General features: G+C 50.3%; 1 protein-coding gene across 2 annotated transcripts in view; it reads left to right on the forward strand.

The window, feature by feature from the left end:
- The first annotated feature begins 864 nt into the window (after positions 1–864).
- Positions 865–22,191, forward strand: part of LOC139385935 (SH2B adapter protein 2-like) — a 35,715-nt gene continuing 14,388 nt past the window's right edge. For both annotated transcript variants that reach the window (XM_071131238.1, XM_071131237.1), the window contains exons 1-2: positions 865–995; positions 11,561–12,506. In XM_071131238.1, coding sequence (XP_070987339.1) covers positions 11,592–12,506 — 915 coding nt within the window. In that variant the 5' untranslated portion in view covers positions 865–995; positions 11,561–11,591. The remainder of the gene's footprint in view (positions 996–11,560; positions 12,507–22,191) is intronic.

Consider the following 22,191-nt stretch of genomic DNA (forward strand, 5'->3'; position numbering starts at 1 on the left):
CAGTAGGGATGACCAGGGATGTTCTCTGTTTAGTGAGTCCTCCAGATCAGAGGCAGTAGGGATGACCAGGGATGTCCTCTGTTTAGTGAGTCCTCCAGATCAGAGGCAGTAGGGATGACCAGGAATGTTCTCTGTTTAGTGAGTCAGTCAGATCAGAGGCAGTAGGGATGACCAGGGATGTTCTCTTGATAAGTGTGTGAATTAGACCAGTTCTCTCTCCTGTTAAGTGTTCAAAATGTAACGAGTAGTTTTGGGTGTCAGGGAAAATGTAAGGAGTAAAATGTACATCATTTTCTTTAGGAATGTCGTCAAGTAAAAGTTGTCAAAAATATAAATAGTAAAGTACAGATACCCCCAAAAACAACTTAAGTAGTATTTTTACTTAAATACTTTACACCACTGACCAAAACGAACTAAAACTTCACAACATTTCGTCATAATATATACACAGACTGTTCCGAGCAGTTTTGGATAGGGAAACATGCCTTTTAAGGTTAGAGGTTAGGGAAGATAGGATTTTGAATGAGAATCAATTGTTTTGTCCCCACGGGGACAGTAAAACAAACGTGTTGGGGGGGGGGGGAAGAGGGAGCCTGGTGGGATTACACATAATAGACTTCCATCAAGCTCACAAAGAAACACGCAACGTTTCTACCTTGGGCATGTGAACCGATCTAGAGAAAGCAGGAATCGCGCTCGGCCCCTTTAAGGGCAGACTGCGAGGACTGTTAAATAGATCAGAGAGAGAGATCAACACACGCACACACAGCCATCCCTGGGCTGAGAGACGGTGGATCCTAAAGTGTAGTGTGCGTCGAGCGGATATGGAGAAAACGTAACGTTGCCGCGGTAGCCTCCTAATCTCCGATATGAAGAGAAGTAATGCATAGTATTGGCTTTGATTGGACAACAAAATAACAACAACCAACAGTGCAAGGATTGGCTCCCCGACATCAGCGGGGATCGTAGCGCCGTGCAGTGAGTCGGACATCGAGGTGAGCGCTGCTGCGTTCATGTTATCCATTTTGTGGCTTCCGACCTGCTTGGATGTTGCCGGGCGCTATAGCGCGCATTCTAGCTTACTATTTGCCTTTATGGTCGCCAACCTGTAGCTTAGGCTACGTTCCACATATCATTTTATTTATAGGCTATGAAAATGTTTGCGTCGTGCTTTAGTGAGGAGGGTAGCAATTCTCGGCTCGGCAGTTTGTCTCAGCCCTCACTGTGTTCGCTCCAGGTGCTGAAGGATAGCCGTCTGTCTATTCGCCCCGACAACGCTCCGGGTGCTGAAACGCATCCATTTAAAAACATTGTAGCGACACACTGGTAGCCTAGGCTATAACAGACTCGATTGATGCCGTTCTTATTACACCTCAATGATTGATGGGCTTCCTCCGAGAGGCCTCAAGACAAAGCTACTCGGGATTGGGACTATGCGGTAAGGGACTTTTCCCCTAATCCATTTAGCGGATCTAGGGGTAGGTCTCTCGAGGGGACATTAACAAAGACCACAATAACATGTCTCCAGCAGTCATTGCCAATCTCAGAGTCTGTGTCCTGGCTTTGCCTATAAAGTCTACTCTGTTAACAGTCCTTCATTGACGCGGATTTCGGGACCCGTCTTTTCAGTCGCAGACTCGGTGCTCAGCCGTTCAATAGCCGGTTATTTCTCATTCATGAGCACCGCGTCCGCGCGCACATGGTACCACAGCATGCATATTGATTTTTCCCATTGATTATTAAAAGGCATAGGCTAGTGATATATATTTTACAGTTCTATCTAATTGGTAATGGCTCTTATAGGCATAATGTTGTTATTGCGGACTGTTTCATTCGATAGACTATGATCAAACAGAGGCTACAGTGAAGATCAGACAACAATCATGCCACTTAATAAATGATCATTGCAGTGCAACATGTAGGCTAATCTAGGCAATGTTTACTACTGATTGGTTTTGTTACCAGTCTACTAAAAAACATGATCCAGTAACCTATTTGTTCACAGAATTAATTCTCTGATTACAGCATATGTATGCACCGGTCATATTTTATAGTTTCAAGATGAAAAGAAAACTCCCACATCTTGAATTTCAGGGTGTTTTGATCATCTGTGAAATTAATTTAGTGAGTGAGAGAAACCGGAAGAAGCAACGAGTCGCGGAATGAGCGTCTCACGCGCTCTATCCTTTATCACCTTTGGTCATAATGGAGGAACGCTGCTCACTCAATATTTACATTCGCTCTGTTTGTCTCCGGTCTGCTCTCACGCTAATTAGTGTGTTTAACATGCACAGTGGCGTGTGGGTTGTTTATAAGTACCTCCTTGTTTCTTTTACAGCACTGGAGGCGCCTGTAGACCAACAGTAGGCACATCCAGAATCAGAACACAGCGATAGATTCCTGTCGGTAGTATTTCTGTGATACAGCACACCTCAGGCATTGTTTTCATGCTTGTGTGTACTCTGAGTACATTATGCTTGTAAATAGTATGGCCATAGGGCAGTAAGTTATGCCTGCCCTGACTGCTGTCATCATGTCAGCCCAGTCTGGCGCTATCAGTCTGTATAGGAGAGGCTGTATCTGTGAAGGCACCCGTCTGTATAGGAGAGGCTGTATCTGTGAAGGCACCCTTCTGTATAGGAGAAGCTGTATCTGTGAAGGCACCCATCTGTATAGGAGAGGCTGTATCTGTGAAGGCACCCGTCTGTATAGGAGAGGCTGTATCTGTGAAGGCACCCGTCTGTATAGGAGAGGCTGTATCTGTGAAGGCACCTGTCTGTATAGGAGAGGCTGTATCTGTGAAGGCACCCGTCTGTATAGGAGAGGCTGTATCTGTGAAGGCACCCTTCTGTATAGGAGAAGCTGTATCTGTGAAGGCACCCATCTGTATAGGAGAGGCTGTATCTGTGAAGGCACCCGTCTGTATAGGAGAGGCTGTATCTGTGAAGGCACCCGTCTGTATAGGAGAGGTTGTATCTGTGAAGGCACCTGTCTGTATAGGAGAGGCTGTATCTGTGAAGGAACCCGTCTGTATAGGAGAGGCTGTATCTGTGAAAGCACCAGTCTGTATAGGAGAGGCTGTATCTGTGAAAGCACCAGTCTGTATAGGAGAGGCTGTATCTGTGAAGGGGGGAGCAAAACTGATTCTAGATCTGTTGCTAGGCTACGTCCCACTTCTACCTGGAGAAGAGAACATTCCTCTCTGTGATAGTTGGTTGAGAGTCAGGAAGCAGCCAGCAGGGCTGATATGACCTCATGAGGGAAGAAAGAGGTCAGGTCAAAGTTCATAGTGTGTGGTATGGGAGGGTTCTATAACGTTGACCTCTGACCCCTTACCTCATGAGGTCTAATCTATGGGCTGTCATCCTTTCTTCTGAATGTCTGCTGCTCCCTCTCTCTGGCATCCTTTATTCTGAATGTCTGCTGCTCCCTCTCTCTGGCATCCTTTATTCTGAATGTCTGCTGCTCCGTCTCTCTGGCATCATTTCTTCTGAATGTCTGGCATCCTTTATTCTGAATGTCTGCTGCTCCGTCTCTCTGGCATCCTTTATTCTGAATGTCTGCTGCTCCCCCTCTCTGGCATCCTTTATTCTGCTATGCATTTAGGCTGCCATTGGTTTCTCTGGCCTCTGATGCCAGGCTTCCTTTGGTGAGTAAGTCAGTCCCAGTATTGTCACACTAGACTACCCTCCACTGTCTGATCTGCTCTTATGGATCCCAAAGGAACAAATCTTGTTAATTTGAGATATAATTCCCAGAGGAAACAGATGACTTCTGGATAGACTTCTGTGTGGCTGTGGCCCTGTGTTTACACTACATTCTACCCTTGTAGGCCTGTGTGTGTTCTGTGTCTGCCTATCATTTTATCTTATGTGTCTGGTTGTGAATTTGGCCTGTGCAATTTCCTGCTCTTCCCAGCAGTGACTTCCTGTGTATGTGTTTACTGTAGTAAAGAGAACACATGACTTGTCCTGGCCAGGATAATCTTAGAAAGCATGACAGGGCCCAGAGTCCCTCGGGTGGGAGAACGCCATCACCAGCAGTCCATTTCAACCAATTGGAGGGAGAGAGTCCCCAACCCACAGCCCTGCTGAGCTGGCAGGGAAGTCCTCAGAGCACTGTGTGACTGTGTGAGTGCAGCTGTAATAGTGTTGTTGTATTAATCAACGTGATGTACTGAACAGAACATCTCCTTGGAGGACTGGATCCGATCGCCCTGCTCATGTCTCCTGGTCAATGTGTTTTAGCAGGCGGGAGTTGCCTCTGTGCCTCTGCTCCAAGTAATGTCCCTTTCCTGTCCATATCCCCTGGGACAGTTACTGTTAACGGTACTGAAACCATCTGATACACACACACACACACACACACACACACACACACACAGTTACTGTTAACGGTACTGAAACCAACACACACACACACACACACACACTCAGTTACTGCTATGGTACTAAAACCATCTGATACACACACACACACACACACACACAGTTACTGCTATGGTACTAAAACCATCTGATACACACACACACACACACACAGTTACTGCTAGGGTACTAAAACCATCTGATGAACATATATATACTACCGTTCAAAAGTTTGGGGTCACTTAGAAATGTCCTTGTTTTTGAAAGAAAAGCTTATTTTTTTGTGGATTTAAAATAACATCAAATTGATCAGAAATACAGTGTAGACATTGTTAATGTTTTAAATGACTATTGTAGCTGGAAATGGCTTCTTTTTTTACATGGAATATCTACATAGGCGTAGAGAGGCCCGTTATCAGCAACCATCACTCCTGTGTTCCAATGGCACGTTGTGTTAGCTAATCCAAGTTTACCATTTTAAAAGGCTAATTGATCATTAGAAAACCCCTATTACAATTATGTTAGCACACTTTTGTATATTATGCCAGCTAGCTACCTAGAGCTACCTGGAACCCTACTAATTCCACGGCTGGTCTATCGACGTCACCGCACGAAGAGGCAAAAACAGACTTACCCTCATCGCGATGTCCCCCAAAGGCTAACTTGCTAGCCCCAGTCTGCTAACTGCTTGCTTGCCTGCCCCGGTCTGCTAACTGCTAGCTTGTTTAGCCCCAGCCTACTAACTGTTAGCTTGTTAGCATCGGCCTGCTAACTGTCTGAATCGCTGTGTCCCCCAGTCAGCCCAACCACTCACTGGACCCATATGTTCACTTGGCTACGCATGCCTCTCTCTAATATCAATATGCCTGGTCCATTACTGTCCTGGTTAGTGATTACTGTCTTATTTCACTGTAGCCCTGCACAATATGCCTTGGGGCGGCAGGGTAGCCTAGTGGTTAGAGCGTTGGACTAGTAACCGGAAGGTTGCAAGTTCAAACCCCCGAGCTGTCGTTCTGCCCACAAACAGGCAGCACTGTTCCCAGGCCGCCATTCAAAATAAGAATTTGTTCTTAACTGACTTGCCTAGTTAAATAAAGGTAAAATAAAAAACCAACCATGTTGTTCCACCTTCTACATATGCGATGACATCACCTGGTTTAAACGTCTCTAGAGACTATATCTCTCTCATCATTACTCAATGCCTAGGTACTCACATCCTACAGTGAGTCCTTTGTCTGTATACTATGTATCTATGCTATCGTGCCCAGAAACCTGCCAGACGGCCAGTTCGTATAGCATTTAGCCGTACCCTTATCCTACTTCTCCTCTGTTCCTCTGGTGATGTAGAGGTTAATCCAGGTCCTGGAGTGCCTAGCTCCACTCCCCAGGTGCTCTCATTTGTTGACTTCTGTAACCGTAAGCCTTGGTTGGATTCATGAATGTTAACATTAGAAGCCTATTCCCTAAGTTTGTTGTACTCCCTGCTTTAGCACACTCTGCCAACCCATTTGTCTTAGCCGTGTCTGAATCCTGGCTTAGGAAAACCACCAAAACCCCTGAAATCTCCATGGCTAACTATAAAATTTTCCGCCAAGATAGAACTGCCAAGGGCAAGACTGTACCCAAACAATTCAAGCTTCTACTTCTAAAAATGCACCTTTCCAGAAACAAGTCTCTCACTGTTGCCGCTTGCTATAGACCTCCCTCTGCTCCCAGCTGTGCCCTCGATACCATATGTGAATTGTTTGCCCCCCATCTATCTTTTGAGATCGTGCTACTAGTTTACCTAAACTGGGACATGCTTAACACCCCGGCTATTCTACAATCTAAGCTTGATGCCCTCAATCTCACACAAATTATCAATGAACCTACCAGGTACAACCCCAAATCTGTAAACACGTGCACCCTCATAGATGTCATCCTAACTAACTCGCCCTCCAAATACACCTCTGCTGTTTTCAATCAAGATCTCAGCGATCATTGCCTGCATCCGTAATGGATCTGCGACCAAACGACCACCCCTCATCACTGTCATACGCTCCCTAAAACACTTCTGCGAGCAGGCCTTTCTAATTGACCTGGCCGGGGTATCCTGGAATGACATTGACCTCATCCTGTCAGTAGAGGATGCCTGGCTATTCTTTAAAAGTGCTTTCCTCACCGTCTTAATGCCCCATTCAAAAAATGTAGAACTAGGAATAGATATAGCCCTTGGTTCACTCCAGACCTGGCTGCCCTTGAGCAGCACAAAAACATCCTGTGGTGTTCTGCATTCGCATCGAATAGCCCCCGTGATATGCAACTTTTCAGGGAAGTTAGGAACAAATATATACAGGCAGGTAGGAAAGCTAAGGCTAGCCTTTTCAAACAGAAATTTGCATCCTGTAGTACTAACTCAAATCAAATCACAATTTATCTGTCACATACACATGGTTAGCAGATGTTAATGTGAGTGTAGCGAAATGCTTGTGCTTCTAGTTCCGACAATGCAGTAATAACCAACGAGTAATCTAACCTAACAATTCCACAACTACTACCTTATACACACAAGTGTAAAGGGATAAAGAATATGTACATGAAGATATATGAATGAGTGATGGTACAGAACGGCATAGGCAAGATGCAGTAGATGGTATAGAGTACAGTATATACATATGAGATGAGTAATGTAGGGTATGTAAACATTAAGTGGCATTGTTTAAAGTGGCTAGTGATACATTTTTCCATCAATTCCCTTATTAAAGTGGCTGGAGTTGAGTCAGTATGTTGGCAGCAGCCACTCAATGTTAGTGGTGGCTGTTTAACAGTCTGATGGCCTTGAGATAGAAGCTGTTTTTTAGTCTCTCGGTCCCTGCTTTGATGCACCTGTACTGACCTCGCCTTCTGGATGATAGCGGGGTGAACAGGCAGTGGCTCGGGTGGTTGTTGTCCTTGATGATCTTTATGGCCTTCCTGTGACATCTGGTGGTGTAGGTGCCCTGGAGGGCAGGTAGTTTGCCCCCGGTGATGCGTTGTGCAGACCTCACTACCCTCTGGAGAGCCTTACGGTTGTGGGCGGAGCAGTTGCCGTACCAGGCGGTGATACAGCCCGACAGGATGCTCTGGATTGTGCATCTGTAGAAGTTTGTGAGTGCTTTTGGTGACGAGCCGAATTTCTTCAGCCTCCTGAGGTTGAAGAGGACCTGCTGCGCCTTCTTCACCACACTGTCTGTGTGGGTGGACCAATTCAGTTTGTCTGTGATGTGTACGCCGAGGAACTTAACACTTTCCACCTTTTCCACCACTGTACCATCGATGTGGATAGGGGGGTGCTCCCTCTGCTGTTTCCTGAAGTCCACGATCATCTCCTTTGTTTTGTTGACATTGAGTGTGAGGTTATTTCCTGACACCACACTCCGAGGGCCCTCACCTCCTCCCTGTAGGCCGTCTCGTTGTTGTTGGTAATCAAGCCTACCACTGTAGTGTCGTCCGCAAACTTGATGATTGAGTTGGAGGCGTGCATGGCCACTCAGTTGTGGGTGAACAGGGAGTACAGGAGAGGGCTCAGAACGCACCCTTGTGGGGCCCCAGTGTTGAGGAACAGCGGGGTGGAGATGTTGTTACCTACCCTCACCACCTGGGGGCGGCCCGTCAGGAAGTCCAGTAACCAGTTGCACAGGGCGGGGTCGAGACCCAGGGTCTCAGCATTCTCACATAGGTATTCCTCTTGTCCAGATGGGTTAGGGCCGTGTGCAGTGTGGTTGCGATTGCGTCATGTGAACCTATTGGGGCGGTAAGCAAATTGGAGTGGGTCTAGGGTGTCAGGTAGGATGGAGGTGATATGGTCCTTGACTCGTCTCTCAAAGCACTTCATGATGACAGAAGTGAGTGCTACGGGGCGGTAGTCGTTTCGCTCAGTTACCTTAGCTTTATTGGGAACAGGAACAATGGTGGCCCTCTTGAAGCATGTGGGAACAGAAGACTAGCTACTGGTCGCTGAGCCTAGCATACTATCTCCTGGTCGCTGAGCCTAGCATACTATCCCCTGGTCGCTGAGCCTAGCCAACTATCTCCTGGTCGCTGAGCCTAGCATACTATCTCCTGGTTGCTGAGCCTAGCATACTATCTCCTGGTCGCTGAGCCTAGCATACTATCTCCTGGTCGCTGAGCCTAGCATACTATAATGTCGTATGTTTTTCCCCCAACACCACTTTCCATCAATTTGCATAGCAGACCCTTTAAAAATTCTGTCGTACGGTAATTTGGTAAAAAGCCAATTTGACATTTGCTCAGTACATTGTTTTCATTGAGGAAATGTACAAGTCTGCTGTTAATGAAAATGCAGAGGATTTTCCCAAGGTTACTGTTGACGCATATTCCACGGTAGTTATTGGGGTCAAATTTGTCTCCACTTTTGTGGATTGGGGTGATCAGTCCTTGGTTCCAAATATTGGGGAAGATGCCAGAGCTAAGGATGATGTTAAAGAGTTTTAGTATAGCCAATTGGAATTTGTGGTCTGTATATTTTATCATTTCATTGAGGATACCATCAACACCACAGGCCTTTTTGGGTTGAAGGTTTTGTATTTTGTTCAGTCAATGTAATTGGAGAATCCAGTGGGTTCTGGTAGTCTTTTAATAACAACTAAGATTTGTATTTGATCATGTATATGTTTTTGCTGTTTGTTCTTTGTTTTAGGGCCAAAAAGATTGAAGAAGTGGTTTACCCGTACAACTCCATTTTGGATAAATAACTCTGTTTGTTTAGTGTTGTCCAATTTTCCCAGAAGTGGTTCGAGACTATGGATTCTTCAATTACATTGTGCTGATTTCTGGCTGGGATTCATCTGAGGGAAGACTGGAGACATTGATGCCGATCATTCCTGCTGTATTTCCTCTGGGACAGGATCCAGAGTTGAGAGAGGCGAGGGATTTCACTTAACATGAGGATTTTGAACACTTCTGATTTTCTCCTCCTTCCTCTCCTTCCTCTCCTTCCTCCCCTATCCTTTGTTCCCTCCTTCCTCCCTCCTATCCTCTCCTCCTCCCCCCCCTATCCTTTGTTCCCTCCTTCCTCCCTCCTATCCTCTCCTCCTTCCTCCCCCTATCCTTTGTTCCCTCCTATCCTCTCCTCCTTCCTCCCCCTATCCTCTGTTCCCTCCTTTCTCCCTCCTATCCTCTCCTCCTTCCTCCCCCTATCCTTTGTTCCCTCCTTCCTCCCTCCTATCCTCTCCTCCTTCCTCCCCCTATCTTACCCTTCCCTCCACAAACTCTAGATGTACTTTTATCTCGGTGCATCACAAACAAGTATTTACATGTTGAAAGAAGGTGGTAGATGGAAGCTCCCTCCCTCAGCTGTATGTACTGTGGGGTTTCTCCCTCAGCTGTATGTACTGGGGGGTTTCTCTCTCAGCTCTATGTACTGGGGGGTTTCTCCCTCAGCTGTATGTACTTAGGGGTTTCTCCCTCAGCTGTATGTACCGGGGGGTTTCTCTCTCAGCTGTATGTACTGGGGGGTTTCTCCCTCAGCTGTATGTACTGGGGGGTTTCTCCCTCAGCTGTATGTACTGGGGGGTTTCTCCCTCAGCTGTATGTACTGGGGGGTTTCTCCCTCAGCTGTATGTACTGGGGGGTTTCTCTCTCAGCTGTATGTACTGGGGGGTTTCTCTCTCAGCTGTATGTACTGGGGGGTTTCTCTCTCAGCTCTATGTACTGTGGGGTTTCTCCTTATCCTTCCCTGGGCTCAGTCAGGGTCCTTCATGTGACCTGATTTTAATCCAGCTCAGTTGGTTCTTTACTGCAGGGCTTCAGAGTGGAGAGAACGGGGGGGGGGGGAGCGAGCGAGAGAGAGTGTTTGTGTGTGATCTGATGTGGTTTGGCACAGCCTGGGCCTGGCGATGCAGGGAGTGAAGGGATATGGTTGAGTCATACATCCAGAGAGGCAGAGAGAGATGGGGGAGGGGGGGGTGAGAGATGGGGGTGGGAGAGATGGGGGGGGTGAGGGATGAGAGGCAGAGAGAGATGGGGGAGGGGGGGGTGAGAGATGGGGGTGGGAGAGATGGGGGAGGGGGGGGGTGAGGGATGGGGGTGGGAGAGATGGGGGGGGGGGTGAGGGATGAGAGAGAGAGATGGGGCGGGGGGGGTGAGAGAGATGGGGGAGGGGGGAAGAGAGATGGGGGTGGGTGAGAGATGGGGGGGTGAGGGATGAGAGAGAGAGATGGGGGGTGAGAGGGAGAGAGATGGGGGGGTGAGAGATGGGGGGTGAGGGATGAGAGTGAGAGAGATGGGGGGGGTGAGAGGGAGAGAGATGGGGGGGTGGGGGTGAGATGGATGAGAGGGAGAGAGATGGGGGGGTGAGATGGATGAGATAGATGGGGGGTGAGAGGGATGAGAGTGAGAGATGGGGGGGGGTGAGATATGAGAGGGATGAGTATCTCCAGTAGGAGAGGAGGAACCAGGCGGTCTCTGTCACATTAATTTACAGGGATAACAACTAATGCAGGCTGCCTCTAGACAAAGGGAAGAGAGGGAGGGAGAACTCATCAGTTTGCGTTTAGACATTTAGATTTCTAGCTGACAAACAGTTCATATATTAAGTTTCTCTTGTATTTAGATTGTATTTAATTATATTGTATCTGCGCTTTAGTCATGCTATCTGTAGAATTCCAAATCAAACACTGGTACAAAACAAGGATACAGATTTTTTATTTTTATTAGATGAACACAGCCGGATAAAAACTATTAAAAGGAAATGATTTCCTGCAGATTCCATCTGGCTCTAGTCACGTCCATGTCAATAACCTCTTAACAACATATGATGTCAGCTGGTATATGAGCCTTGTGATTGATGTGTGTCGGTGTAGCAGGGCTGTGTGGGGAAATCGTTCTTCCACAGAGAGAGAAGGGCTGTGGCCTGTCGCCTCTATTTAGGGAAATGACACGCTCACGATCTCCCAGCCTCAGCAGTCTGTTTCATTCCCACATTCATTTTCACATGGCAGGGACTGTTGGCGCTGTCATTTGTATATGCTAGGCTGCACACATTCTCACTGTAATGTGTCTTTCCCTGCTATTGGTGACAGACACACGGTATGTTGGAACGCGCTCTCTCACCTCGCTCTCTCTCACACCTCACACCTCACACCTCTCTCTCTCTCTCTCACCTCACACCTCTCTCTCTCTCCCTCTTCCTTTCCTTCTGTCATCTCTCTCAGCCTCTCCCAGGTGGGTTGGCATGGCCCAGTGATGAACAGTGCGGCAGTGCCCGGCAGCCCGGAGTTCTCCTCATGCCCGCTGCCCGACTGGCGAGAGTTCTGCGAGCTCCATGCCCGTGCCTCCGCCTCCGACTTTGCCCACAAGTTCCGCCGCTTCTTGACGGAGAACCCGTGCTACGACGCCCTGGGCGCCGACGGCAGCTTCTCGCAGCACTTCGCCAGACACTTCCTGGAGTGTTTTTCTGCTGCTGTCACCCAGGCCAGGGACCACCAGGCCTCGCTCTTGCCAGGGGACGACGGCTCCAACGCTCCCCCCAAATACAGCATCGTTCCCTTCCTGGGGATCCAGGGCTGCCCTTTGCCCTACGGACACAACGACCTCTATCAGCGGCGCAAGGACGCCGGTGCCTCCAGCGAGTCCCTGGACAGTATGGACAGTGGAGGTTTAGGACTAGAAGGGATAGGCAGTTCCTCCTCTATGGCCACCTCCCGCACCCCTCAGCCTGCCCACAAGCCCTCTGCTCTGGGCCAGTCACGCAGCTCAGAGGACGTGTCAGTGGGACACCCCAAGGCCCGCTTCAAGAAGGGATTCTCTCTGAGGAACATGAGTCTGTGTGTGGTGGACGGGGTGAAGGAGATCTGGCACCGCCACGCCTCCCCTGAACCAGACCCTGTAGTGGGGTCCGGAGGGGTCAGACGGGTCAACGGAGGAGGGGAGCCAGGTGGGGACAGATGGTCCCAGAGACTGCGTCTTCCCAGGGGGTCTCAGGGGCACAAGGCTGAGCTGCTGGAGATCCAGAGAGAGGGTGCTCTGCGTTACATGGTAGCTGATGATACTAACTGTATAGGGGTGCCTCAGTGGCAGAAGTGTAGGTTGCTGCTGAGGAAGACCAGGAGGGACGAAGGGGGTGACAAGTTCCTGTTGGAGTTCTATGTGCCACCCAAGGTAGAGTTACAGTATATGGACGTGGACAAAAAAACACACACAAAAACACACACACACACACACACACTGTCATATTTGTCATATTTGTATGTGGGCTTCACAGATCACTGGTTCTGACCTTAAAGTGAGAAAATAAGACTGAAGCTGTTTAAATCTCTCTGCTCTCCCTTCATACCAGGGGGCCCAAGGATACGAGGGAGGGAAGGAGGGGATGAGCTGTAGTGAGAGGGATGGCGGGAGAGCTGGAGGGGGAGGGAGTGAGATGGATGGGGAGGGAGAAGGGGGTAGAGCTGGGGGGAGGGAGGGAGGGGGATAGAGGGATCTCAAATCAGGCAGCTTGTTAAGCAGCAGACTCAGGGGAAACACACTCAGGAACACATGGCTTTACGGGGAGAGACACAGTATGAGGATTTGATTTATTGAACCTTTATTTAAACAGGGAGTCACATTGAGATTCTAATCTGTTTTATAAGAGAGCCCTGTACACATGACAATAAAAAACTGAATATTAAAACATACTACAAGTAATTTTTTAAAACAATCACATTCAGCACAGTAAAAACAATAGAAAATACACATTTTAAAACAATCACATTCAACTACATAGAGGTCCTCGATCAATAATTTAAACTTCCTGAGTGGCACCGGCACATCTAACTGCAGTGAACTCTCCAGAATGTTCCACAAAGTTGGGGTATAAAAACAAAATGTGGATTTTCCCAAATCTGTGGAGACTGGAGGAAACTCTACTGTTATCCATTCCTGTGAACGGGTTTGGTCATTTTATGATTTTTACATGAATTAATAATGTTATTACATAGAGAGAGTTTCTGTAAACTGATTCAGTCACTGAGGTGGGAAAAGAGACCACTTGATGTTGTGATCCAGGTGCCCAATGGCCACAAAGACACTGTTCCCTGAAGAGACGTACAAGTCCACGGCTCAACAGTGACTGCTTCACTACAGCTGTCTAATCAGGGCCCGTATCCACAATGCCTCTTAGAGTAGGATCAGGACGGAGAACTGTGATCAGGATGGAGAACAGTAGTCAGGATGGAGAATAGTGGTCAGGGCGGAGAACAGTGATCAGGAAGGAGAACAGTGATCAGGAAGGAGAACTGTAGTCAGGAAGGAGAACAGTGATCAGGAAGGAGAACAGTGATCAGGAAGGAGAACAGTGATCAGGAAGGAGAACAGTGATCAGGAAGGAGAACAGTGATCAGGAAGGAGAACTGTAGTCAGGAAGGAGAACAGTGATCAGGAAGGAGAACAGTGATCAGGAATGAGAACAGTGATCAGGAAGGAGAACAGTGATCAGGATGGAGAACAGGACAGAGAACATTGGCCTGATAGAGATCATACTAATAATATTGTATGGACAGATCCTAGATCAGCACTCGTACTCTGAGACACTTCAAAATAATTTATTTAACCTTTTAATTTAACTAGGCAAGTCCGTTAAGAACAAATTCTTATTTACAATGACGGCCTAACCCGGACGACGCTGGGCCAATTGTGCGCCATCCTATGGGACTCCCAATCACGGCCGGATGTGATACTAAGTGGCTATGGGTCCAGGTTCTCACAAGCCAAAGCTCTGTGGAGTCGACGGTGTCTGTGAGACTTAGTATCTGAGGCATGAAGTCTCACTTGCCTGGCCCCGGTCTGGTCCGGATGCTCTGCCTTTGCTTCAGGCCTCACCAGCACACCATCAATCTCCCAGCAGACAGACAGACAGACAGACAGACAGACAGACTACGGGAGGAGAGAACACACAATACTCTTGTCATACGGTACACTTCAGGCCCCACCAGCACACCATCAATCTCCAAGCAGACCGACAGACAGACAGACAGACAGGCCGACAGACAGACTACGGGAGGAGAGAATACACAATACTCTTGTCATACGGTACACTTCAGGCCCCACCAGCACACCATCAATCTCCAAGCAGACCGACAGACAGACAGACAGACAGGCCGACAGACAGACTACGGGAGGAGAGAATACACAATACTCTTGTCATACGGTACACTTCAGGCAGCACCCTGTCTTATAACAAGACGAGGGAGGCATAGGCAGAACAGACAGAGGGCCAGTACCAAAATGCTTCCTGTTCTCCTTAACTCCACGAAGATTTGACTTCCTATAGAAGTAGGTACGTCTCCTCCATGGTGCTTTTAATCAATCTAGTCATGTCAGATGAGATTAGTTACAAACTGTTTTTCAGGTACAGTTTTTGAATGGAGTCACGGTATTGTTGACTATTGCCAAGGATGTGATGTGATCTCAGTGGGGCGAGAGGAACAGGAAGTATCCCTTTTTATATTCTTCCCCCGGAGATGAGCTGAGTGGAGGACTCAGGACAGCTAGTCAGTCCTACAGGGAGATGAGCTGAGTGGAGGACTCAGGACAGCTAGTCAGTCCTACAGGGAGATGAGCTGAGTGGAGGACTCAGGACAGCTAGTCAGTCGTACAGGGAGATGAGCTGAGTGGAGGACTCAGGACAGCTAGTCCTACAGGGAGATGAGCTGAGTGGAGGACTCAGGACAGCTAGTCAGTCCTACAGGGAGATGAGCTGAGTGGAGGACTCAGGACAGCTAGTCAGTCCTACAGGGAGATGAGCTGAGTGGAGGACTCAGGACAGCGAGTCAGTCCTACAGGGAGATGAGCTGAGTGGAGGACTCAGGACAGCTAGTCAGTACAGGGAGATGAGCTGAGTGGAGGACTCAGGACAGCTAGTCAGTCCTACAGGGAGATGAGCTGAGTGGAGGACTCAGGACAGCTAGTCAGTACAGGGAGATGAGCTGAGTGGAGGACTCAGGACAGCTAGTCAGTACAGGGAGATGAGCTGAGTGGAGGACTCAGGACAGCTAGTCAGTCCTACAGGGAGATGAGCTGAGTGGAGGACTCAGGACAGCTAGTCAGTCCTACAGGGAGATGAGCTGAGTGGAGGACTCAGGACAGCTAGTCAGTCCTACAGGGAGATGAGCTGAGTGGAGGACTCAGGACAGCTAGTCAGTCCTACAGGGAGATGAGCTGAGTGGAGGACTCAGGACAGCTAGTCAGTCCTACAGGGAGATGAGCTGAGTGGAGGACTCAGGACAGCTAGTCAGTCCTACAGGGAGATGAGCTGAGTGGAGGACTCAGGACAGCTAGTCAGTCCTACAGGGAGATGAGCTGAGTGGAGGACTCAGGACAGCTAGTCAGTCCTACAGGGAGATGAGCTGAGTGGAGGACTCAGGACAGCTAGTCAGTCGTACAGGGAGATGAGCTGAGTGGAGGACTCAGGACAGCTAGTCAGTCGTACAGGGAGATGAGCTGAGTGGAGGACTCAGGACAGCTAGTCAGTCGTACAGGGAGATGAGCTGAGTGGAGGACTCAGGACAGCTAGTCAGTCGTACAGGGAGATGAGCTGAGTGGAGGACTCAGGACAGCTAGTCAGTCGTACAGGGAGATGAGCTGAGTGGAGGACTCAGGACAGCTAGTCAGTCGTACAGGGAGATGAGCTGAGTGGAGGACTCAGGACAGCTAGTCAGTCGTACAGGGAGATGAGCTGAGTGGAGGACTCAGGACAGCTAGTCAGTCGTACAGGGAGATGAGCTGAGTGGAGGACTCAGGACAGCTAGTCAGTCGTACAGGGAGATGAGCTGAGTGGAGGACTCAGGACAGCTAGTCAGTCGTACAGGGAGATGAGCTGAGTGGAGGACTCAGGACAGCTAGTCAGTACAGGGAGATGAGCTGAGTGGAGGACTCAGGACAGCTAGTCAGTACAGGGAGATGAGCTGAGTGGAGGACTCAGGACAGCTAGTCAGTACAGGGAGATGAGCTGAGTGGAGGACTCAGGACAGATAGTCAGTCCTACAGGGAGATGAGCTGAGTGGAGGACTCAGGACAGCTAGTCAGTACAGGGAGATGAGCTGAGTGGAGGACTCAGGACAGCTAGTCAGTCCTACAGGGAGATGAGCTGAGTGGAGGACTCAGGACAGATAGTCAGTCCTACAGGGAGATGAGCTGAGTGGAGGACTCAGGACAGCTAGTCAGTACAGGGAGATGAGGTGAGTGGAGGACTCAGGACAGCTAGTCAGTCCTACAGGGAGATGAGCTGAGTGGAGGACTCAGGACAGCTAGTCAGTCCTACAGGGAGATGAGCTGAGTGGAGGACTCAGGACAGCTAGTCAGTACAGGGAGATGAGCTGAGTGGAGGACTCAGGACAGCTAGTCAGTCGTACAGGGAGATGAGCTGAGTGGAGGACTCAGGACAGCTAGTCAGTCCTACAGGGAGATGAGCTGAGTGGAGGACTCAGGACAGCTAGTCAGTACAGGGAGATGAGCTGAGTGGAGGACTCAGGACAGCTAGTCAGTCCTACAGGGAGATGAGCTGAGTGGAGGACTCAGGACAGCTAGTCAGTCCTACAGGGAGATGAGCTGAGTGGAGGACTCAGGACAGCTAGTCAGTCCTACAGGGAGATGAGCTGAGTGGAGGACTCAGGACAGCTAGTCAGTCCTACAGGGAGATGAGCTGAGTGGAGGACTCAGGACAGCTAGTCAGTCCTACAGGGAGATGAGCTGAGTGGAGGACTCAGGACAGCTAGTCAGTCCTACAGGGAGATGAGCTGAGTGGAGGACTCAGGACAGCTAGTCAGTCGTACAGGGAGATGAGCTGAGTGGAGGACTCAGGACAGCTAGTCAGTCGTACAGGGAGATGAGCTGAGTGGAGGACTCAGGACAGCTAGTCAGTACAGGGAGATGAGCTGAGTGGAGGACTCAGGACAGCTAGTCAGTCCTACAGGTAGATGAGCTGAGTGGAGGACTCAGGACAGCTAGTCAGTCCTACAGGGAGATGAGCTGAGTGGAGGACTCAGGACAGCTAGTCAGTCCTACAGGGAGATGAGCTGAGTGGAGGACTCAGGACAGCTAGTCAGTCCTACAGGGAGATGAGGTGAGTGGAGGACTCAGGACAGCTAGTCAGTCCTACAGGGAGATGAGCTGAGTGGAGGACTCAGGACAGCTAGTCAGTCCTACAGGGAGATGAGCTGAGTGGAGGACTCAGGACAGCTAGTCAGTACAGGGAGATGAGCTGAGTGGAGGACTCAGGACAGCTAGTCAGTCCTACAGGGAGATGAGCTGAGTGGAGGACTCAGGACAGCTAGTCAGTCCTACAGGGAGATGAGCTGAGTGGAGGACTCAGGACAGCTAGTCAGTCCTACAGGGAGATGAGCTGAGTGGAGGACTCAGGACAGCTAGTCAGTCCTACAGGGAGATGAGCTGAGTGGAGGACTCAGGACAGCTAGTCAGTCGTACAGGGAGATGAGCTGAGTGGAGGACTCAGGACAGCTAGTCAGTCGTACAGGGAGATGAGCTGAGTGGAGGACTCAGGACAGCTAGTCAGTACAGGGAGATGAGCTGAGTGGAGGACTCAGGACAGCTAGTCAGTCCTACAGGTAGATGAGCTGAGTGGAGGACTCAGGACAGCTAGTCAGTCCTACAGGGAGATGAGCTGAGTGGAGGACTCAGGACAGCTAGTCAGTCCTACAGGGAGATGAGCTGAGTGGAGGACTCAGGACAGCTAGTCAGTCCTACAGGGAGATGAGGTGAGTGGAGGACTCAGGACAGCTAGTCAGTCCTACAGGGAGATGAGCTGAGTGGAGGACTCAGGACAGCTAGTCAGTCCTACAGGGAGATGAGCTGAGTGGAGGACTCAGGACAGCTAGTCAGTCCTACAGGGAGATGAGCTGAGTGGAGGACTCAGGACAGCTAGTCCTACAGGGAGATGAGCTGAGTGGAGGACTCAGGACAGCTAGTCAGTCCTACAGGGAGATGAGCTGAGTGGAGGACTCAGGACAGCTAGTCAGTACAGGGAGATGAGCTGAGTGGAGGACTCAGGACAGCTAGTCAGTACAGGGAGATGAGCTGAGTGGAGGACTCAGGACAGCTAGTCAGTCCTACAGGGAGATGAGCTGAGTGGAGGACTCAGGACAGCTAGTCAGTCCTACAGGGAGATGAGCTGAGTGGAGGACTCAGGACAGCTAGTCAGTACAGGGAGATGAGCTGAGTGGAGGACTCAGGACAGCTAGTCAGTACAGGGAGATGAGCTGAGTGGAGGACTCAGGACAGCTAGTCAGTCCTACAGGGAGATGAGCTGAGTGGAGGACTCAGGACAGCTAGTCAGTCCTACAGGGAGATGAGCTGAGTGGAGGACTCAGGGCAGCTAGTCCTACAGGGAGATGAGCTGAGTGGAGGACTCAGGACAGCTAGTCAGTCCTACAGGGAGATGAGCTGAGTGGAGGACTCAGGACAGCTAGTCAGTACAGGGAGATGAGCTGAGTGGAGGACTCAGGACAGCTAGTCAGTACAGGGAGATGAGCTGAGTGGAGGACTCAGGACAGCTAGTCAGTCCTACAGGGAGATGAGCTGAGTGGAGGACTCAGGACAGCTAGTCAGTCCTACAGGGAGATGAGCTGAGTGGAGGACTCAGGACAGCTAGTCAGTACAGGGAGATGAGCTGAGTGGAGGACTCAGGACAGCTAGTCAGTACAGGGAGATGAGCTGAGTGGAGGACTCAGGACAGCTAGTCAGTCCTACAGGGAGATTAGCTGAGTGGAGGACTCAGGACAGCTAGTCAGTCCTACAGGGAGATAAGCTGAGTGGAGGACTCAGGACAGCTAGTCAGTCCTACAGGGAGATGAGCTGAGTGGAGGACTCAGGACAGCTAGTCAGTACAGGGAGATGAGCTGAGTGGAGGACTCAGGACAGCTAGTCAGTCCTACAGGGAGATGAGCTGAGTGGAGGACTCAGGACAGCTAGTCAGTCCTACAGGGAGATGAGCTGAGTGGAGGACTCAGGACAGCTAGTCAGTCCTACATGGAGATGAGCTGAGTGGAGGACTCAGGACAGCTAGTCAGTCCTACAGGGAGATGACCTGAGTGGAGGACTCAGGACAGCTAGTCAGTCCTACAGGGAGATGAGCTGAGTGGAGGACTCAGGACAGCTAGTCAGTCGTACAGGGAGATGAGCTGAGTGGAGGACTCAGGACAGCTAGTCAGTCGTACAGGGAGATGAGCTGAGTGGAGGACTCAGGACAGCTAGTCAGTACAGGGAGATGAGCTGAGTGGAGGACTCAGGACAGCTAGTCAGTCCTACAGGGAGATGAGCTGAGTGGAGGACTCAGGACAGCTAGTCAGTACAGGGAGATGAGCTGAGTGGAGGACTCAGGACAGCTAGTCAGTCCTACAGGGAGATGAGCTGAGTGGAGGACTCAGGACAGCTAGTCAGTACAGGGAGATGAGCTGAGTGGAGGACTCAGGACAGCTAGTCAGTCCTACAGGGAGATGAGCTGAGTGGAGGACTCAGGACAGCTAGTCAGTCCTACAGGGAGATGAGCTGAGTGGAGGACTCAGGACAGCTAGTCAGTCCTACAGGGAGATGAGCTGAGTGGAGGACTCAGGACAGCTAGTCAGTCCTACAGGGAGATGAGCTGAGTGGAGGACTCAGGACAGCTAGTCAGTACAGGGAGATGAGCTGAGTGGAGGACTCAGGACAGCTAGTCAGTACAGGGAGATGAGCTGAGTGGAGGACTCAGGACAGCTAGTCAGTCCTACAGGGAGATGAGCTGAGTGGAGGACTCAGGACAGCTAGTCAGTCCTACAGGGAGATGAGCTGAGTGGAGGACTCAGGACAGCTAGTCAGTCCTACAGGGAGATGAGCTGAGTGGAGGACTCAGGACAGCTAGTCAGTCCTACAGGGAGATGAGCTGAGTGGAGGACTCAGGACAGCTAGTCAGTCCTACAGGGAGATGAGCTGAGTGGAGGACTCAGGACAGCTAGTCAGTCGTACAGGGAGATGAGCTGAGTGGAGGACTCAGGACAGCTAGTCAGTCGTACAGGGAGATGAGCTGAGTGGAGGACTCAGGACAGCTAGTCAGTACAGGGAGATGAGCTGAGTGGAGGACTCAGGACAGCTAGTCAGTCCTACAGGGAGATGAGCTGAGTGGAGGACTCAGGACAGCTAGTCAGTCCTACAGGGAGATGAGCTGAGTGGAGGACTCAGGACAGCTAGTCAGTCCTACAGGGAGATGAGCTGAGTGGAGGACTCAGGACAGCTAGTCAGTCTACAGGGAGATGAGCTGAGTGGAGGACTCAGGACAGCTAGTCACTACAGGGAGATGAGCTGAGTGGAGGACTCAGGACAGCTAGTCAGTACAGGGAGATGAGCTGAGTGGAGGACTCAGGACAGCTAGTCAGTACAGGGAGATGAGCTGAGTGGAGGACTCAGGACAGCTAGTCAGTCCTACAGGGAGATGAGCTGAGTGGAGGACTCAGGACAGCTAGTCAGTCCTACAGGGAGATGAGCTGAGTGGAGGACTCAGGACAGCTAGTCAGTCCTACAGGGAGATGAGCTGAGTGGAGGACTCAGGACAGCTAGTCAGTCCTACAGGGAGATGAGCTGAGTGGAGGACTCAGGACAGCTAGTCAGTCCTACAGGGAGATGAGCTGAGTGGAGGACTCAGGACAGCTAGTCAGTCCTACAGGGAGATGAGCTGAGTGGAGGACTCAGGACAGCTAGTCAGTCCTACAGGGAGATGAGCTGAGTGGAGGACTCAGGACAGCTAGTCAGTCCTACAGGGAGATGAGCTGAGTGGAGGACTCAGGACAGCTAGTCAGTCGTACAGGGAGATGAGCTGAGTGGAGGACTCAGGACAGCTAGTCAGTCGTACAGGGAGATGAGCTGAGTGGAGGACTCAGGACAGCTAGTCAGTACAGGGAGATGAGCTGAGTGGAGGACTCAGGACAGCTAGTCAGTCCTACAGGGAGATGAGCTGAGTGGAGGACTCAGGACAGCTAGTCAGTACAGGGAGATGAGCTGAGTGGAGGACTCAGGACAGCTAGTCAGTCCTACAGGGAGATGAGCTGAGTGGAGGACTCAGGACAGCTAGTCAGTCCTACAGGGAGATGAGCTGAGTGGAGGACTCAGGACAGCTAGTCAGTCCTACAGGGAGATGAGCTGAGTGGAGGACTCAGGACAGCTAGTCAGTCCTACAGGGAGATGAGCTGAGTGGAGGACTCAGGACAGCTAGTCAGTCCTACAGGGAGATGAGCTGAGTGGAGGACTCAGGACAGCTAGTCAGTCCTACAGGGAGATGAGCTGAGTGGAGGACTCAGGACAGCTAGTCAGTACAGGGAGATGAGCTGAGTGGAGGACTCAGGACAGCTAGTCCGTACAGGGAGATGAGCTGAGTGGAGGACGCAGGACAGCTAGTCAGACCTACAGGGAGATGAGCTGAGTGGAGGACTCAGGACAGCTAGTCAGTCCTACAGGGAGATGAGCTGAGTGGAGGACTCAGGACAGCTAGTCAGTCCTACAGGGAGATGAGCTGAGTGGAGGACTCAGGACAGCTAGTCAGTCCTACAGGGAGATGAGCTGAGTGGAGGACTCAGGACAGCTAGTCAGTCCTACAGGGAGATGAGCTGAGTGGAGGACTCAGGACAGCTAGTCAGTCGTACAGGGAGATGAGCTGAGTGGAGGACTCAGGACAGCTAGTCAGTCGTACAGGGAGATGAGCTGAGTGGAGGACTCAGGACAGCTAGTCAGTACAGGGAGATGAGCTGAGTGGAGGACTCAGGACAGCTAGTCAGTCCTACAGGTAGATGAGCTGAGTGGAGGACTCAGGACAGCTAGTCAGTCC

Source organism: Oncorhynchus clarkii, chromosome 27 (genome assembly GCF_045791955.1).
Source record: "Oncorhynchus clarkii lewisi isolate Uvic-CL-2024 chromosome 27, UVic_Ocla_1.0, whole genome shotgun sequence".
NCBI lineage: Eukaryota > Metazoa > Chordata > Actinopteri > Salmoniformes > Salmonidae > Oncorhynchus > Oncorhynchus clarkii.